This window comes from Mesoplodon densirostris, chromosome 10 (genome assembly GCF_025265405.1).
Source record: "Mesoplodon densirostris isolate mMesDen1 chromosome 10, mMesDen1 primary haplotype, whole genome shotgun sequence".
Lineage (NCBI taxonomy): Eukaryota > Metazoa > Chordata > Mammalia > Artiodactyla > Ziphiidae > Mesoplodon > Mesoplodon densirostris.
Window position 1 is genome coordinate 67,389,215 of NC_082670.1, and position 12,584 is coordinate 67,401,798.

General features: G+C 50.6%; 1 protein-coding gene and 1 pseudogene across 1 annotated transcript; both read left to right on the forward strand.

Annotated features, from left to right (window-relative positions):
• Positions 1-5,641: 5,641 nt before the first annotated feature.
• On the forward strand, positions 5,642-9,352 carry TMEM42 (transmembrane protein 42). The gene is made up of 3 exons (XM_060110231.1): positions 5,642-5,864; positions 7,973-8,119; positions 8,738-9,352. Exons 1-3 carry the CDS (start codon positions 5,673-5,675, stop codon positions 8,876-8,878), a joined length of 480 nt encoding a protein of 159 aa, XP_059966214.1. The 5' UTR covers positions 5,642-5,672; the 3' UTR covers positions 8,879-9,352.
• A 1,926-nt stretch (positions 9,353-11,278) lies between these two features.
• Positions 11,279-12,274, forward strand: LOC132497943 (protein SET-like; annotated as a pseudogene).
• The last annotated feature ends 310 nt before the right edge of the window (positions 12,275-12,584 follow it).

Sequence of the window (12,584 nt, forward strand, 5' to 3'; positions counted from 1 at the left end):
CATTCACAGGTGCCAGGGATTAGGACTTCAATATATCATGTATGTAGGTATGTATGTATTTGCCTTGCTGCACGGCTTGCATGATCTTAGTTCCCAGACCAGGGATTGAACCGGCACCCTTGGCAGTGAAAGCTCGGAGTCCTAACTGGACTGCCAGGGAATTCCCAGTGTATCACAATTCAGCTCATAACATCAGTCATAGCAAGAAAAAGGAGATTAAAGCCTTCAGCCAGTACAGGACAGGGAGTTAGAACTGAATGTTTTGCAAAAACCCAGAACCCAAGGAGTGCAAGGATCTTAGTCATCCTGGCAACTCTGCTGCCTGGAACAGGCCTGGTCCAGAGGATGTATGTACTCATTTGTTTAACTGGGCAGAGAAATAAATGGACACAGAGTGAAAAGAGACGAGAGAGAGGAAGACACTGAGGTAAGGTTGGAGTGAAGGCTTAAGAGAGACAAGACATGCACTCCCTAGGTTGTCACAGGCCACACCCATCCCTCTTGTCGCACGTGGGGGTGGGGGTGGGGTGGTTCTCATATTTAAATTACCTGCTTGGCCCCTAAGGCCTCTTAAATTTGTAACTTTAGCTCCTAAAGGTGAGGGAGAGTCTGAATGGGTCTCCCAGAACTCAATAGGTCATCTTTTGTCCATAAGCCATCTTTGAGGTTTGTTTTCATTGCTTTTTTTTTTTAGCAGACATTCATTTTTAATTAATTATTTATTTATTTATTTATTTTTGGCTGTGTTGGGGCTTCGTTTCTGTGCGAGGGCTTTCTCCAGTTGCAGCAAGCGGGGGCCACTCTTCATCGCAGCGCGTGGGCCTCTCACTGTTGCGGCCTCTCTTGTTGCAGAGCACAGGCTCCAGAAACGCAGGCTCAGTAGTTGTGGCTCATGGGCCCAGCTGCTCCGCGGCATGTGGGATCCTCCCGGACCGGGGCATGAACCCGTGTCCCCTGCATCGGCAGGTGGACTCTCAACCACTGCGCCACCAGGGAAGCCCTATTTATCTTTTATAATCAAATCATAGTCTGTTCAGTCAGACATTTGTAGCAAGGACATGAGCTGGTCACAATATTGGGCACTGTGGCAGGAACAAAGAGAAAACATGCATAGCATCTGCTTGATGGAGCCCAGTTAAGGAGGCAAGTATGTTGCAAGGCGTGTGAGTGCGCTGAGGGCAAAGATCAATTATAGCCTTGCTACTCAGTGTGTTCCCCACTGCCCCACAGCAATAACATCATCTGGGAGTCTGTTAGAAATGCAGAACCTCAATCCAGCTCCAGACCTGAATCGGAATTTTCAATTTAACAAGACTGCTAGCAGTTGATACTTATGCACACAGGAGATTTGTCCAGGAGACAGAAATCACTTCCCTGCAGAGTGTCCAAAGATGGCATCAATTCAACCATCATCACCAGAACAGGGCCCTGTGCTGGGGACCTAGAGAAGAAATAAATGTGTCCTTGCCCTCTAGGAGGCTAAGAGGGAAACAAACACACAACCACAGGAGTGGTGCAAAGGTAGGGGGGTAGCAGAATCTGCTTTACAGAGGTGGTGGCTCTGAGATGCTCAACTGCTAGTGCTAGTACAGGCATCATTTGTTCTAAGAAAACTCTTTATAGTGCATGCAGAGTTGATCCAGTGCAACACAATTCGATTTCCTGTAGGTTCCAAGTAACATAAGAGCTGGGATCACCCTTGAGTTGGGGTTCACACAGCTCTTTGTTCAGTGGCACAGTGCCTCTCTGAGCCTCAATTTTCTCAACTGCAAAATAGGATAATTTGTACCACATAGGAGTTATCAGGGTTATCCATGCTTTTATTGGAGCCACAAAGCCACCTTGTGAGAGAGGATGGCAAGTAAGGACTAACATGAAAACCTACTGAATGGAAAAAAAGAATGCTGCTGGACAGTATGTGCACTGTGAAATGAGGTTTAGAAAAAAGCCCCATACATATTATATGAACTATTTTTTAACATGTACTATATATGAAACTATACATAGAGAAGAAGACCTGTAAGAACAATGACTTTCCTGGAGGGCAGAAGTAGGCCTTTATATACTTCAACAGCAGTTTATTTTGAAACAAATGTATACTTCTTAAACGAAAACATTTTAAAAGTATTTAAGTGCATTGGAAATTGGAAGTAATGTTAATCCTGATTATCTGAGCAGGGTGATTATGGATGACATGTTCTTCTAATTATACTTTCTAAATTTCCTACAATTAGCATGTATCCATCTAGGGCATTTGATTTGTCAGAAGCCCTAATTAGGGGACCTTCAAGATAGTAAGACATGGAGATCACCTTCCTCCCCACAAATACATCAAAAATACATCTACATGTGGAACAACACCTACAGAACACCTACTGAACGCTGGCAGAAGACCTCAGTCTTCCCAAAAGGCAAGAAACTCCCCAAGTACCTGGGTAGGCAAAAGAAAAAAGAAAAAAACAGAGACAAAAGATTAGGGACAGGACCTGCACCACTGGGAGGGAGCCGTGAAGGAGGAAAAGTTTCCACACACTAGGAAGCCCTTCACTGGGGGAGATGGTGGGTGGCGGCGGGGAAGCTTCGGAGCCACGGAGGAGAGCTCAGCAACAGGGGTGTGGAGGGCAAAGCAGAGAGATTTCCACACGGAGGATCGGTGTGGACCAGCCCTCACCAGCCTGAGACGCTTGTCTGCTCACCCACCAGGGCGGGCGGGGGCTGGGAGCTGAGACTCGGGCTTTGGAGGTCAGATCCCAGGGAGAGGACTGGGGTTGGCTGCATGAACACAGCCTGAAGGGGGCTCGTGCGCCACAGCTAGCCGGGAGCGAGTCTGGAAAAAAGTCTGGACTTGCCTAAGAGGCAAGAAACCTTTGTTTCAGGGTGCACTAGGAGAGGGGATTCCTTCCCTGTCTGCCCACAGAAGGCAGAGCTCTGCCTAAACGAGCTCCAGAGACAGGTATGAGCCACAGCTATCAGCTTGGACCCCGGAGATAGGCATGAAACGCTAACTCTGCTGCTGCAGCCACCAAGAATCCTGTGTGCAATCACAGGTCACTATCCACACACCCGCGGGAGCCTGTGCAGCCCGCCACTGCCAGGGTCCTGTGATCCAGGGACAAGTTCCCCAGAGGGAACACACAGTGAGCCTCAGGCTGCTGCAACGTCACGCTGGCCGCTGCTGCAGGCTCGCCCCACATTCCAATTATAACTTCCATACCCCTCTCTCCCCACAGCCTGAATGAGCACGAGCCCCCTAATCAGTCGCAGCTTTAACTCCATCCTGTCTGGGCAGGAACAGTTGCCTGAGGGCGACCTACACACAGAGGCGGGGCCAAATCCAAAGCTGAACCCCGCGAGCTGTGCGAACAAAGAAGAGAAAGGGAAATCTCACCCAGCAGCCTCAGGGGCAGCAGATTAAATCCCCACTATCAACTTGATGTACCCTGCATCTGTGGAATACCTGAATAGACAACGAATCATCCCAAAATCGAGGCAGTGGACTTTGGGAGCAACTGTGGACTTGGGGTTTGCTGCTTGCAAATGATTTGTTTCTGATTTTTATGTTTATCTTAGTACAGTTTTTAGCACTTGTTATCATTGGTGGATTTGTTTAGCGGTTTGGTTGCTCTCTTCTTTTCTTATTATCATTATTATTTTTTATTTTAATAATTTTCTTTTATTTTTTTTCTTTCTTTTTTCCTCCCTTTTCTACTTCTGAGCCATGTGTCTGACAGGGTCTTGGTGCTCTGGCCTGGTGTCAGGCCTGAGCCTCAGGTGGGAGAGCTGAGTTCAGGACATTGGACCACCAGAGACCTTCTGGCCCCATGTAATATCAATCGGTGAGAGCTCTCCCAGAGATCTCCATCTCAATGCTAAGACCCAGCTCCACCCAACGGCCAGCAAGCTCCAGTGCTGGATGCCCCATGCCAAACAAGTATCAAGACAGGAACACAACCCCACCCATTAGCAGAGAGGCTACAGGAAACCATAAACAAGATGAAAAGACAACCCTCAGAATGGGAGAAAATATTTGCAAGCGAATCAACGGACAAAGGATTAATCTCCAAAATATATAAACAGTTCATGCAGCTCAATATTAGAAAAACAAACAACCCAATCCAAAAATGGGCAGAAGACCTAAATAGACATTTCTCCAAAGAACATTGGAGATTGCCAACAAACACACGAAAGGATGCTCAACATCACTAATCATTAGAGAAATGCAAATCAAAACTACAATGAGGTATCACCTCACACCGGTCAGAATGGCCATCATCAAAAAAGCTACAAACAATAAATGCTGGAGAGAGTGTGGAGAAAAGGGATTCCTCTTGCACTGTTGGTGGGAATGTAAATTGATACAGCCACTATGGAGAACAGTATGGAGGTTCTTTAAAAAACTAAAAATAGAACTACCAAATGATACAGCAATCCCACTACTGGGCATATACCCTGAGAAAACCATAATTCAAAAAGAGTCATGTACCACAATGTTCATTGAAGTACTATTTACAATAGCCAGGACATGGAAGCAACCTGAGTGTCCATCGACAGGTGAATGGTTAAAGAAGATGTGGCACATATACAATTGAATATTACTCAGCCATAGAAAGAAACGAAATTGAGTTATCTGTAGTGAGGTGGATGGACCTAGAGTCTATCATACAGAGTGAAGTAAGTTAGAAAGAGAAAAACAAATACAGTATGCTAACACATATATATATGGAATCTAAAAAAAACACACACACAAAAACTGGTTCTGATGGATCTAGGGGCAGGACCGGAATAAAGACGCAGAGGTAGAGAATGGACTTGTGGACACGAGGAGGGGGAAGGGTAAGCTGGGACCAAGTGAGAAAGTGGCATTGACATATATACACTACCAAATGTAAAATAGATAGCTAGTGGGAAGCAGCCGCATCGCACAGGGAGATCAGCTCAGTACTTTGTGACCACCTAGAGCAGTGGGATAGCTCCGGAGGGTGGGAGTGAGACGCAAAAGGGCGGGGATACGGGGATATATGTATACATATAGCTGATTCACTTTGTTAGACAGCAGAAACTAACACAACATTGTAAAGCAATTATATTCCAATAAAGATGTAAAAAAAAAAAAAAAAGCCCTAACCACCCCTACCCCCCGAGCCCCCCACCCACGCTTTCTCTCTGAATCTGCCGGTCTCTAGCGCCCTCTGCCGAAGCATCTCTACGTTTTGCGATTCTCGAACTAGAAGGTGCAGGCCAGACTCCTGGGGGTCTTGCTAAAATGCATATGCTAATTTAATGGATGTGGGGCGGAGCCTGGGATTGGGCGTTTTAATCATATTCCCACGGGAAGCTGATGCTGGACCACACCGAGTGACAAGGATTGAAACTGCTAGGCAGCGAAGAGTTATTCTACAACAGCAACCACAGTACCACAGTCAGCCTTGGACACCGGTCCAGCAGTGCTCCTTGGAAAGCCTAAACCTAACACGGAAAGCCACCCACCCTCGGGAGAAGGCTGTCCGTGGCTCAGCCGGCGGCCCCGCCCCTCAAGGCCCTCGCGGAGCCTCAATTGGTCACCCCTCTCACGTGAGCGTCTCATCACGTGAGGCCACCGTCCAATCGCGGAGCGCTCTCGGCCCAGCCGGTGGCTGGCGCGGCGGCCGCACGGAGAGGTGTTGGCGGGCACCATGGAGGGAAGGTCTCAGTTCGCCGGTGGAGGGGTGTGCGCGGCTGCCTACCCCGACGCCTCCGCCGGATTCCCCCCGCACCTCCAGGCGGGAGCGATGCGGCGCCGCTTCTGGGGCGTGTTCAACTGCCTGTGCGCCGGCGCGTTCGGGGCCTTGGCTGCCGCCTCCGCCAAGCTGGCTTTCGGCAGCGAGGTCGAGCCGGGGGCGCTGCTGCGGCGGGCCGGCGGGTGGGGCCGGGGCAGGAGGGGCGCTACGGGGCAGCGGGGCTTCGGGATGGAGCGGGGCTGGGGGCGCAGGGGACCGCCTCACCCCCGCTGGCCTGTTTGGCCCACTCCGCAGCCGGGCACTACTTACTTACATCGTGGGCAGGAAGGCATCCCTCGACTCCATATCACGCCCACCCTCGTCCATTGTAGGTGGTAAGAGACGTCGGGGACTGAGGCTTGTTCCCTTACCAGGGACCTAAAATCTGTCCTCCGACTGGGCTAGTTCACTCTCGGGGAAGACGCACACCTCCTACATCCACTCTCTACCTCTCCTTTTAAGCCCTTTGTGCCCGAACATTTCTCTTCACGTGACTCTAAAGGTGAGACACCTGTTGCCCATCTCTTTAACTCCGTAGTTAATGGCTGTTTTTGACTGGTCTCCCCTGCTGGCGGAAACTTGGGAATTTGGGATATCCTAGGTATAAGGGAGACTGAGAGAAACACTCTGGACATAACCCAGATGTTGAGAGCTCCTTAACTGCCTCCCCATGTCTGCTAAAGGTGTACCTTTGCCTCTCCCATCGCGAGTCACAGGCCACCTTCTGATTGTTAAAGAGATTTCATGGCATCTGCAACCCAGGGTTAGGCCCTGACCTGGACAGTAGACAGGTTGATTCTTTAGGTTTAAGCTAATCCAGTGGGAGCTGCCATGCTCGAGGTTGGTATCCTGTTGGGTGTAATTCTTGGAGTAAGTGGTCCAAAGTAAGATGAGTGACTATGAGCCATGAGGTTTTCTAGTCTTCTCAGTTGTGCATCAGACCTTCATAAGCCTTTACATAAGCAGGCTGGCACTGGCACATAAAATGCTTCTGTGTAAATTATATAGAGACACTCCATCCTCAAGACTCTGTATATTCAGCTGCTGATGAGAAGTAAGAGGATGAGGTATGGATGGGCACCATCCCCAGGGGAAGCAGCTCTGTCTGCAGGCAGGTTTATAACTCAAAACCAAGCAAGGGGTCTGCATATCCTTTGTGTAGGAGGCTTCTAAAGATCCTCTCTTCTTTCAGTGCTCTCCTTTAAAAAAAAAAAAAATCTGCAAGTTCTCCAAGTGATGCCTGGGGTCACCAGTCAAATAGTCCCCCGTGTGGTTTCCTTAGGCATGGCTGTGTCCTAGTTTAGATCATGGAGCCACACTTCCTGGGCCTGAATCCTGGCGGCTTCCCCCAGCTGTGGCGTTTTAGGCAGGTTACTTAATGCTTTAGGTTCTTTATCTGTTAAAATGAGTTAAGGAATAAATGAAAATGTACTTAAAACACTTAACACAGGGCCTGGTACAGAGTAAAAGCTCAAGAATGCCCAGTGGGGGCTTCCCTGGTGGCGCAGTGGTTGAGAGTCCGCCTGCCGATGCAGGGGACGCGGGTTCGTTCCCCGGTCTGGGAAGATCCCACATGCTGAGGAGCGGCTGGGCCCGTGAGCCATGGCCGCTGAGCCTGCGTGTCTGGAGCCTGTGCTCCACAACGGGAGAGGCCACAACAATGAGAGGCCCGCGTACCGCAAAAAACAAACAAACAAACAAACAAACAAAAAACAAAGAATGCCCGGTGGGACCGGCCTGAGTGGGTTTTAGCCTTCACAGAATGGGGGTGGGGGTGGGGGGTGGGGAGACGACTAATTCATGCTTTACCTGATCCCGGGAAGTGACGACTCCGCCCCTGATTTACTCATCCCTCAGACTGAGCAATAACCACTTGGCCTGCTGAGACTGAACTTCATGCACTGGTCACTGTGAGGCCAGTAAGGGACTGGTGTTCAATAGAAGATAACTGGTATGGATTCGCATTTTACTTCTGCCCAAGGTCACATGGCTGGCAAGATGGCCAAATAAGTGTCTTCTCTGAGGTTGTTTCAGCTATTAAATGGGTGTGCTCCCTGCTGAGGGTTAAGTGAAGCCCTGTGCAGGAAAGCTCTGAGGACCCCCAGGCTGTGGTGGCCCGGCTGCCAGCAGTAACCATGACCCTGGGTGCTGTGAGGGGGTCTGCCGGTCATGCTGCCCAGGGCTGGCCGTAGCTGCAGTGACACTTTCTCCTGCAGGTGAACGTGGGCTTCTGCGTCTTAGGCATTATTGTGATGGCTTCCACCAATTCTCTGATGTGGACGTTCTTTAGCCGGGGCCTCAGTTTCTCCATGTCTTCAGCCATTGCATCTGTCACAGTGACTTTTTCAAATATCCTCAGCTCGGTAAGTAGCCTGAGCGTACAGTTCCTCTGTCCCAAACCTGGGTTCTGGGAGGGTTCTGGGTGGGTTGTCCTTGGGCAACCCCTGCTTTCCACATAGGAGAAGGGTCAGGAACTGAAGCAGAGGTTGGGCTGTGTCTTGACTCCCGGTGGCTGCTCCTCTAATCTCTAACTTGGAGGAATTCTCAAGTTACACGGGGATGAAGTCCAACTGTCAAAAGCCTACTTGCTTGCTGCTCCTCAGGGGTCTGTGAACTCAGGCAGGAGATGTGGAGGGTCGAGGTTCTTCTCTCCCAGGTAGGGCTGAGCCAGTCAGCCCTGCAGTCCAGGCAGGGAGGACTTGGTGGACCAGCTGTGTGCTGGGCCTGGCTGCCGGCCTCTGCTGGGCTTTCTTGTGCACTTTGCTGGGTCCGATGCTGTGAGGAGGTACCCTCCCCACTTCTCCAGGTGAGATATGCTGAAGGTAACAGATGGGTTTCAGGCCCAAGACTTCCAGCTCCAGACCTTTCCTCCCGCCCTAGGAGGGCACTCAGCCACAGGGGAGTCAGGTGGTGCCCACCCACCGTGGTGGCATCCTGCGGGCACGTGCCTGCCCAGCCTCACAGCTGTCTCTGTCCTGCAGGCCTTCCTGGGTTTTGTGTTGTATGGAGAGTGCCAGGAGGTTTTGTGGTGGGGAGGAGTCTTCCTCATCCTCTGCGGACTCACCCTGATCCACAGGGAGCTCCCACCACCGAGGAAGCCTCTTCCACACAAACAGCAGTAGCACCAGCGGGCTGGGCGGACCCGCTGGAAAGACAGTGATGGCGGCTCAGGCTCGGGTTGGCGTGTGGGGACTGCTTCTCAGGGCGATCTAGGTGTGCAGCCTTCTGACCCTCGACCAAAGAGAGATGCTTCCCAGGGAACCAGGCCTGTGACCAAGCAGCCTTGCTGGTGGACAGCTCCGGCTTCTGTCAGGGGAAGTACACCGCAGCAGTGTTCTGCCCGAAGCCTTCTCGGTCCGTCTGCTCGGTGCTGTTGATTCTCACGCTCCACAACCCACCCAGTGAGCCATGGCAGGTGTGGGAGACCCTGGGGTTGGTGGGCTTCCTGTATGGACTTGAAACCATGCTGTAACTGCAGTCCTGTTGCCTAACAAAGGCCAGTCATGGAATTTTGGAATCAGTGACTGGTGGGGCTTTTGACAACTTCACACTGATATGTCAGGCTGTCAGCGTCATGCTTCTGGATTATGGCAAGAGAAGGAAAATTAGATTAATAAATACTTTATTTGTAAGTTAAAACTGCCAGGTGTGGAATCTCAATTCTTTCCTACTTTTTTTCCTTTCCTAATTTTTTGGAGTAAGAGCAACCAGGGTGAGCTGCAATTCCCGGAGTGGGAGTTGAAACTCCTCCCCCTGCTTCCAGGCCTGGGGCTTGACTGCTCTCTGCCTGCCTGCGTGGTTCCTTCCTGACTTCACCCAGGCTGGCGCTCTTCAAATTCAGGAGCATCTGTCCATTCTCTTGGTCCCAAGGAGAAAAGCTTGACCTTACTTCGGGGGCCTAGTTTTATTTTACTTATTAGGAAATGAAACTGGCCCAGAGGTTGCTCCCACCCCCTCATGTTACCTCTTCTGCCTTTTGGTCCCGTGACGTTTTTGTATCTTACGCCACGTGAATCTAATTCCTAGTTCAAAACAGTCTGTTTGCTGCCTGCACCCTGTCCCCGTGCATAACTTCAAGTGCGATGCTCACCTGCCCCAGTTCCCCGGGGCTCCCCTGGCTGTCTGAGAGCCCTCTCAGCTCTCCTGAGCCTGACTGCCGGCCCCAGGAGGTCTCCTTTCACATCCCCTGCAGGAGAGAAGGCCTTCTTAGCCACGAGGCTGGGGGAGAGAAGGGTCGTGTCCAGCTGGCCCCTCCTCCCCACGCACACAGCACCTTCATTGCTCTCCTCCATTACTCGTGGCAGTGGCCGGATGCTCTCCAGAGCTGTTCTGTGGCTCCCAGTGACTTTGCTGTGACCCAGCCCCCTCTCCAGCTGCTCCCTTGCTGCCTCCTTCCCTCCCCTACTCACCGTGCCTGAGTCACCCACACGTCTGCATCTCAGCAGTTCTCGAGGCCACCACAGCCAGTCGTGCCTCCATGCTTTTGTGCCTGCTTTTCCCTTTGCCTTGGATTCCCTCCTCCTTCCCCTGTCCCTGGAAAGCTCCTCCTTCATATCCAACAGGGCACAATTTGCTGCTCTTTCTGAGCTCCCGCAGGGACCAAGGCCAAGCTGTGATTCACAGAATGGTAATTGACTAGCCCCACTTTGACACATTGAAGCCTCCCAGCCTCACTGGGAGGGAGTTTTTTTTTTTTTTTTTTTTTACTTTTGGCTGCATTGGATCTTCGTTGCTATGCGCGGGCTTTCTCTAGTTGTGGCGAGTGGGGGCTACTCTTCATTGCGGTGCGCGGGCTTCTCATTGCGATGGCTTCTCTTGTTGTAGAGCACAGACTCTAGGCGTGCGGGCTTCAGTAGTTGTGGCACGCGGGCTCAGTAGTTGTGGCACACTGGTTTAGTTGCTCCACGGCGTGTGGGATCTTCCCGGACCAGGGCTCGAACCCGTGTCCCCTGCATTGGCAGCTGGATTCTTAACCACTGCGCCATGAAGGAAGAAGCCCAAAGGAGGTACTCTTGTTACTCTCATTTTAGAGGTGAGGAAACTAAGGCTCAGAGAGGTTGGGTCATTTGCCCAAGGTCACACAGCTAATGAATGTCAAATCACTGTGTGACTCCAGGGTTTGATTCTTAATCCGTATAAACATCCTGCCTCCCACTTCAGCACATTAAAGCCCTGGAGAGGTCCTGTGGACGAGAAGCCTGTTTTACAGTGTCTAATAGCACTCCCCAAGTCTCACCTCCTACCCCTCTGAAGGTGATGCTCCCTGGAACACTCTTCACATCTCCCTGGTCAAATCTGACCCCATTATTCTACCAGTGAGGAAGATGAAGGCCATTCAAGGCTCTGCAGGGTGTGTTCACATATGTGAGTCAGGCACCCATCCAAGGCCAGCCGTGAAGGCTACTGAGAGCTGGTGGCCTGGCCTCCCTGAGCAGTTCATGAAAAGGGCAGGAAGAAGTCCATCTCGGACTTGCCACGAGGGGACCCAGCCTCCCATCTAGACGCCTGCCGGATACATAAAGATGCTTGAGGAGGAGGAGGCGGCTCTGGGAGATGGAGCAGCGAGCTGGAGCACGGAGCGTGAGTGAGAGAGCTGAGCCGCCTGCCCGCCCGCCATCGCCTCCCCTCCGTAAGCAGGAGCCCGGGCTGGGCCCAGCATGCTGCCCCAGCCCCTCCCGCGTCGTCAGGCCGTGAGGGCAGCGCGCGAGCCAGGGGGAGGGGAAAGCGAGCCAGCGAGCACCAGGAGGAGGCGGCTGACGAGACCTCAGAAAAAGAACAGCAAGAAGCAATTGAACATATTGATGAAGTACATAATGAAATAGACTTAACGAACAAGCCAGTGAGGAGATTTTGAAAGTAGAACAGAAATATAACAAACTCCGTCAACCATTTTTTCAGAAGAGGTCGGCATTGATCGCCAAAATCCCAAATTTTGGGGTAACAACGTTTGTTAACCATCCACAAGTGTCTGCACTGCTTGGGCAGGAGGATGAAGAGGCGCTGCATTATTTGACAAGAGTCTAAGTGACAGAATTTGAAGATACTAAATCAGGTTACAGAATAGATTTTTATTTAGATGAAAACCCTTACTTCGAAAATAAAATTCTCTCCAAAGAATTTCACCTGAATGAGAGTGGTGATCCATCTTCAAAGTCCACTGAAATCAAATGGAAATCCAGAAAGGATCTGACAAAACGTTCAAGTCAAACGCAGAATAAAGCCAGCAGGAAGAGACAGTATGAGGAACCAGAAAGCTTCTTCACCTGGTTTACTGATCATTCTGCTGCAGGTGCAGATGAGTTAGGCGAGGTCATCAAAGATGATATTTGGTCAAATCCATTACAGTGCTACTTGGTCCCGGACATGCATGATGAGGAAGGGGAAGAAGATGATGATGACGATGAGAGGAAGAAGGATTGGAAGATATTGATGAAGAAGGGGATGAGGCTGAAGGTGAAGAAGATGAAGATGATGATGAGGGGGAGAAAGGAGAGGAAGGTGAAGGAGAAGATGACTAATGGAACACTGATGGATTCTGACCCTCCTTTTTAAATTTTCACCAGTCCCTGGGAGGATGTTGCAGTCTTTTTTTTTTTTCTCCTCCTCCTCCTCCTGTGTTCAGTAGCCCTGTTTTTGAGGTCTCTTTTCTTCTTTTTACCATGGCTCACAGCTTATTTGGGGGGAAATACCTTGAGCAGAATTCAGTGGGAAAAGGATCTCTACCCCCTTCTGTTCCAAGTTCACTTTTATCCCTTCCTGTCTCAACAAAAACTTTATGGAATCAATACCACCATGCTCTGTGGGAAAAAAGAAAAACCTTCTGCTCCC

Excerpts from the sequence above, each read along its gene's own strand:
- TMEM42 (XM_060110231.1), top strand. The coding sequence starts at position 5,673 with ATGGAGGGAAGGTCTCAGTTCGCCGGTGGAGGGGTGTGCGCGGCTGCC. Across the intron at positions 5,865-7,972 it reads AGCTGGCTTTCGGCAGCGAG|GTGAACGTGGGCTTCTGCGT; the intron begins GTCGAGCCGGGG and ends TTTCTCCTGCAG. Across the intron at positions 8,120-8,737 it reads TTTCAAATATCCTCAGCTCG|GCCTTCCTGGGTTTTGTGTT; the intron begins GTAAGTAGCCTG and ends TCTGTCCTGCAG.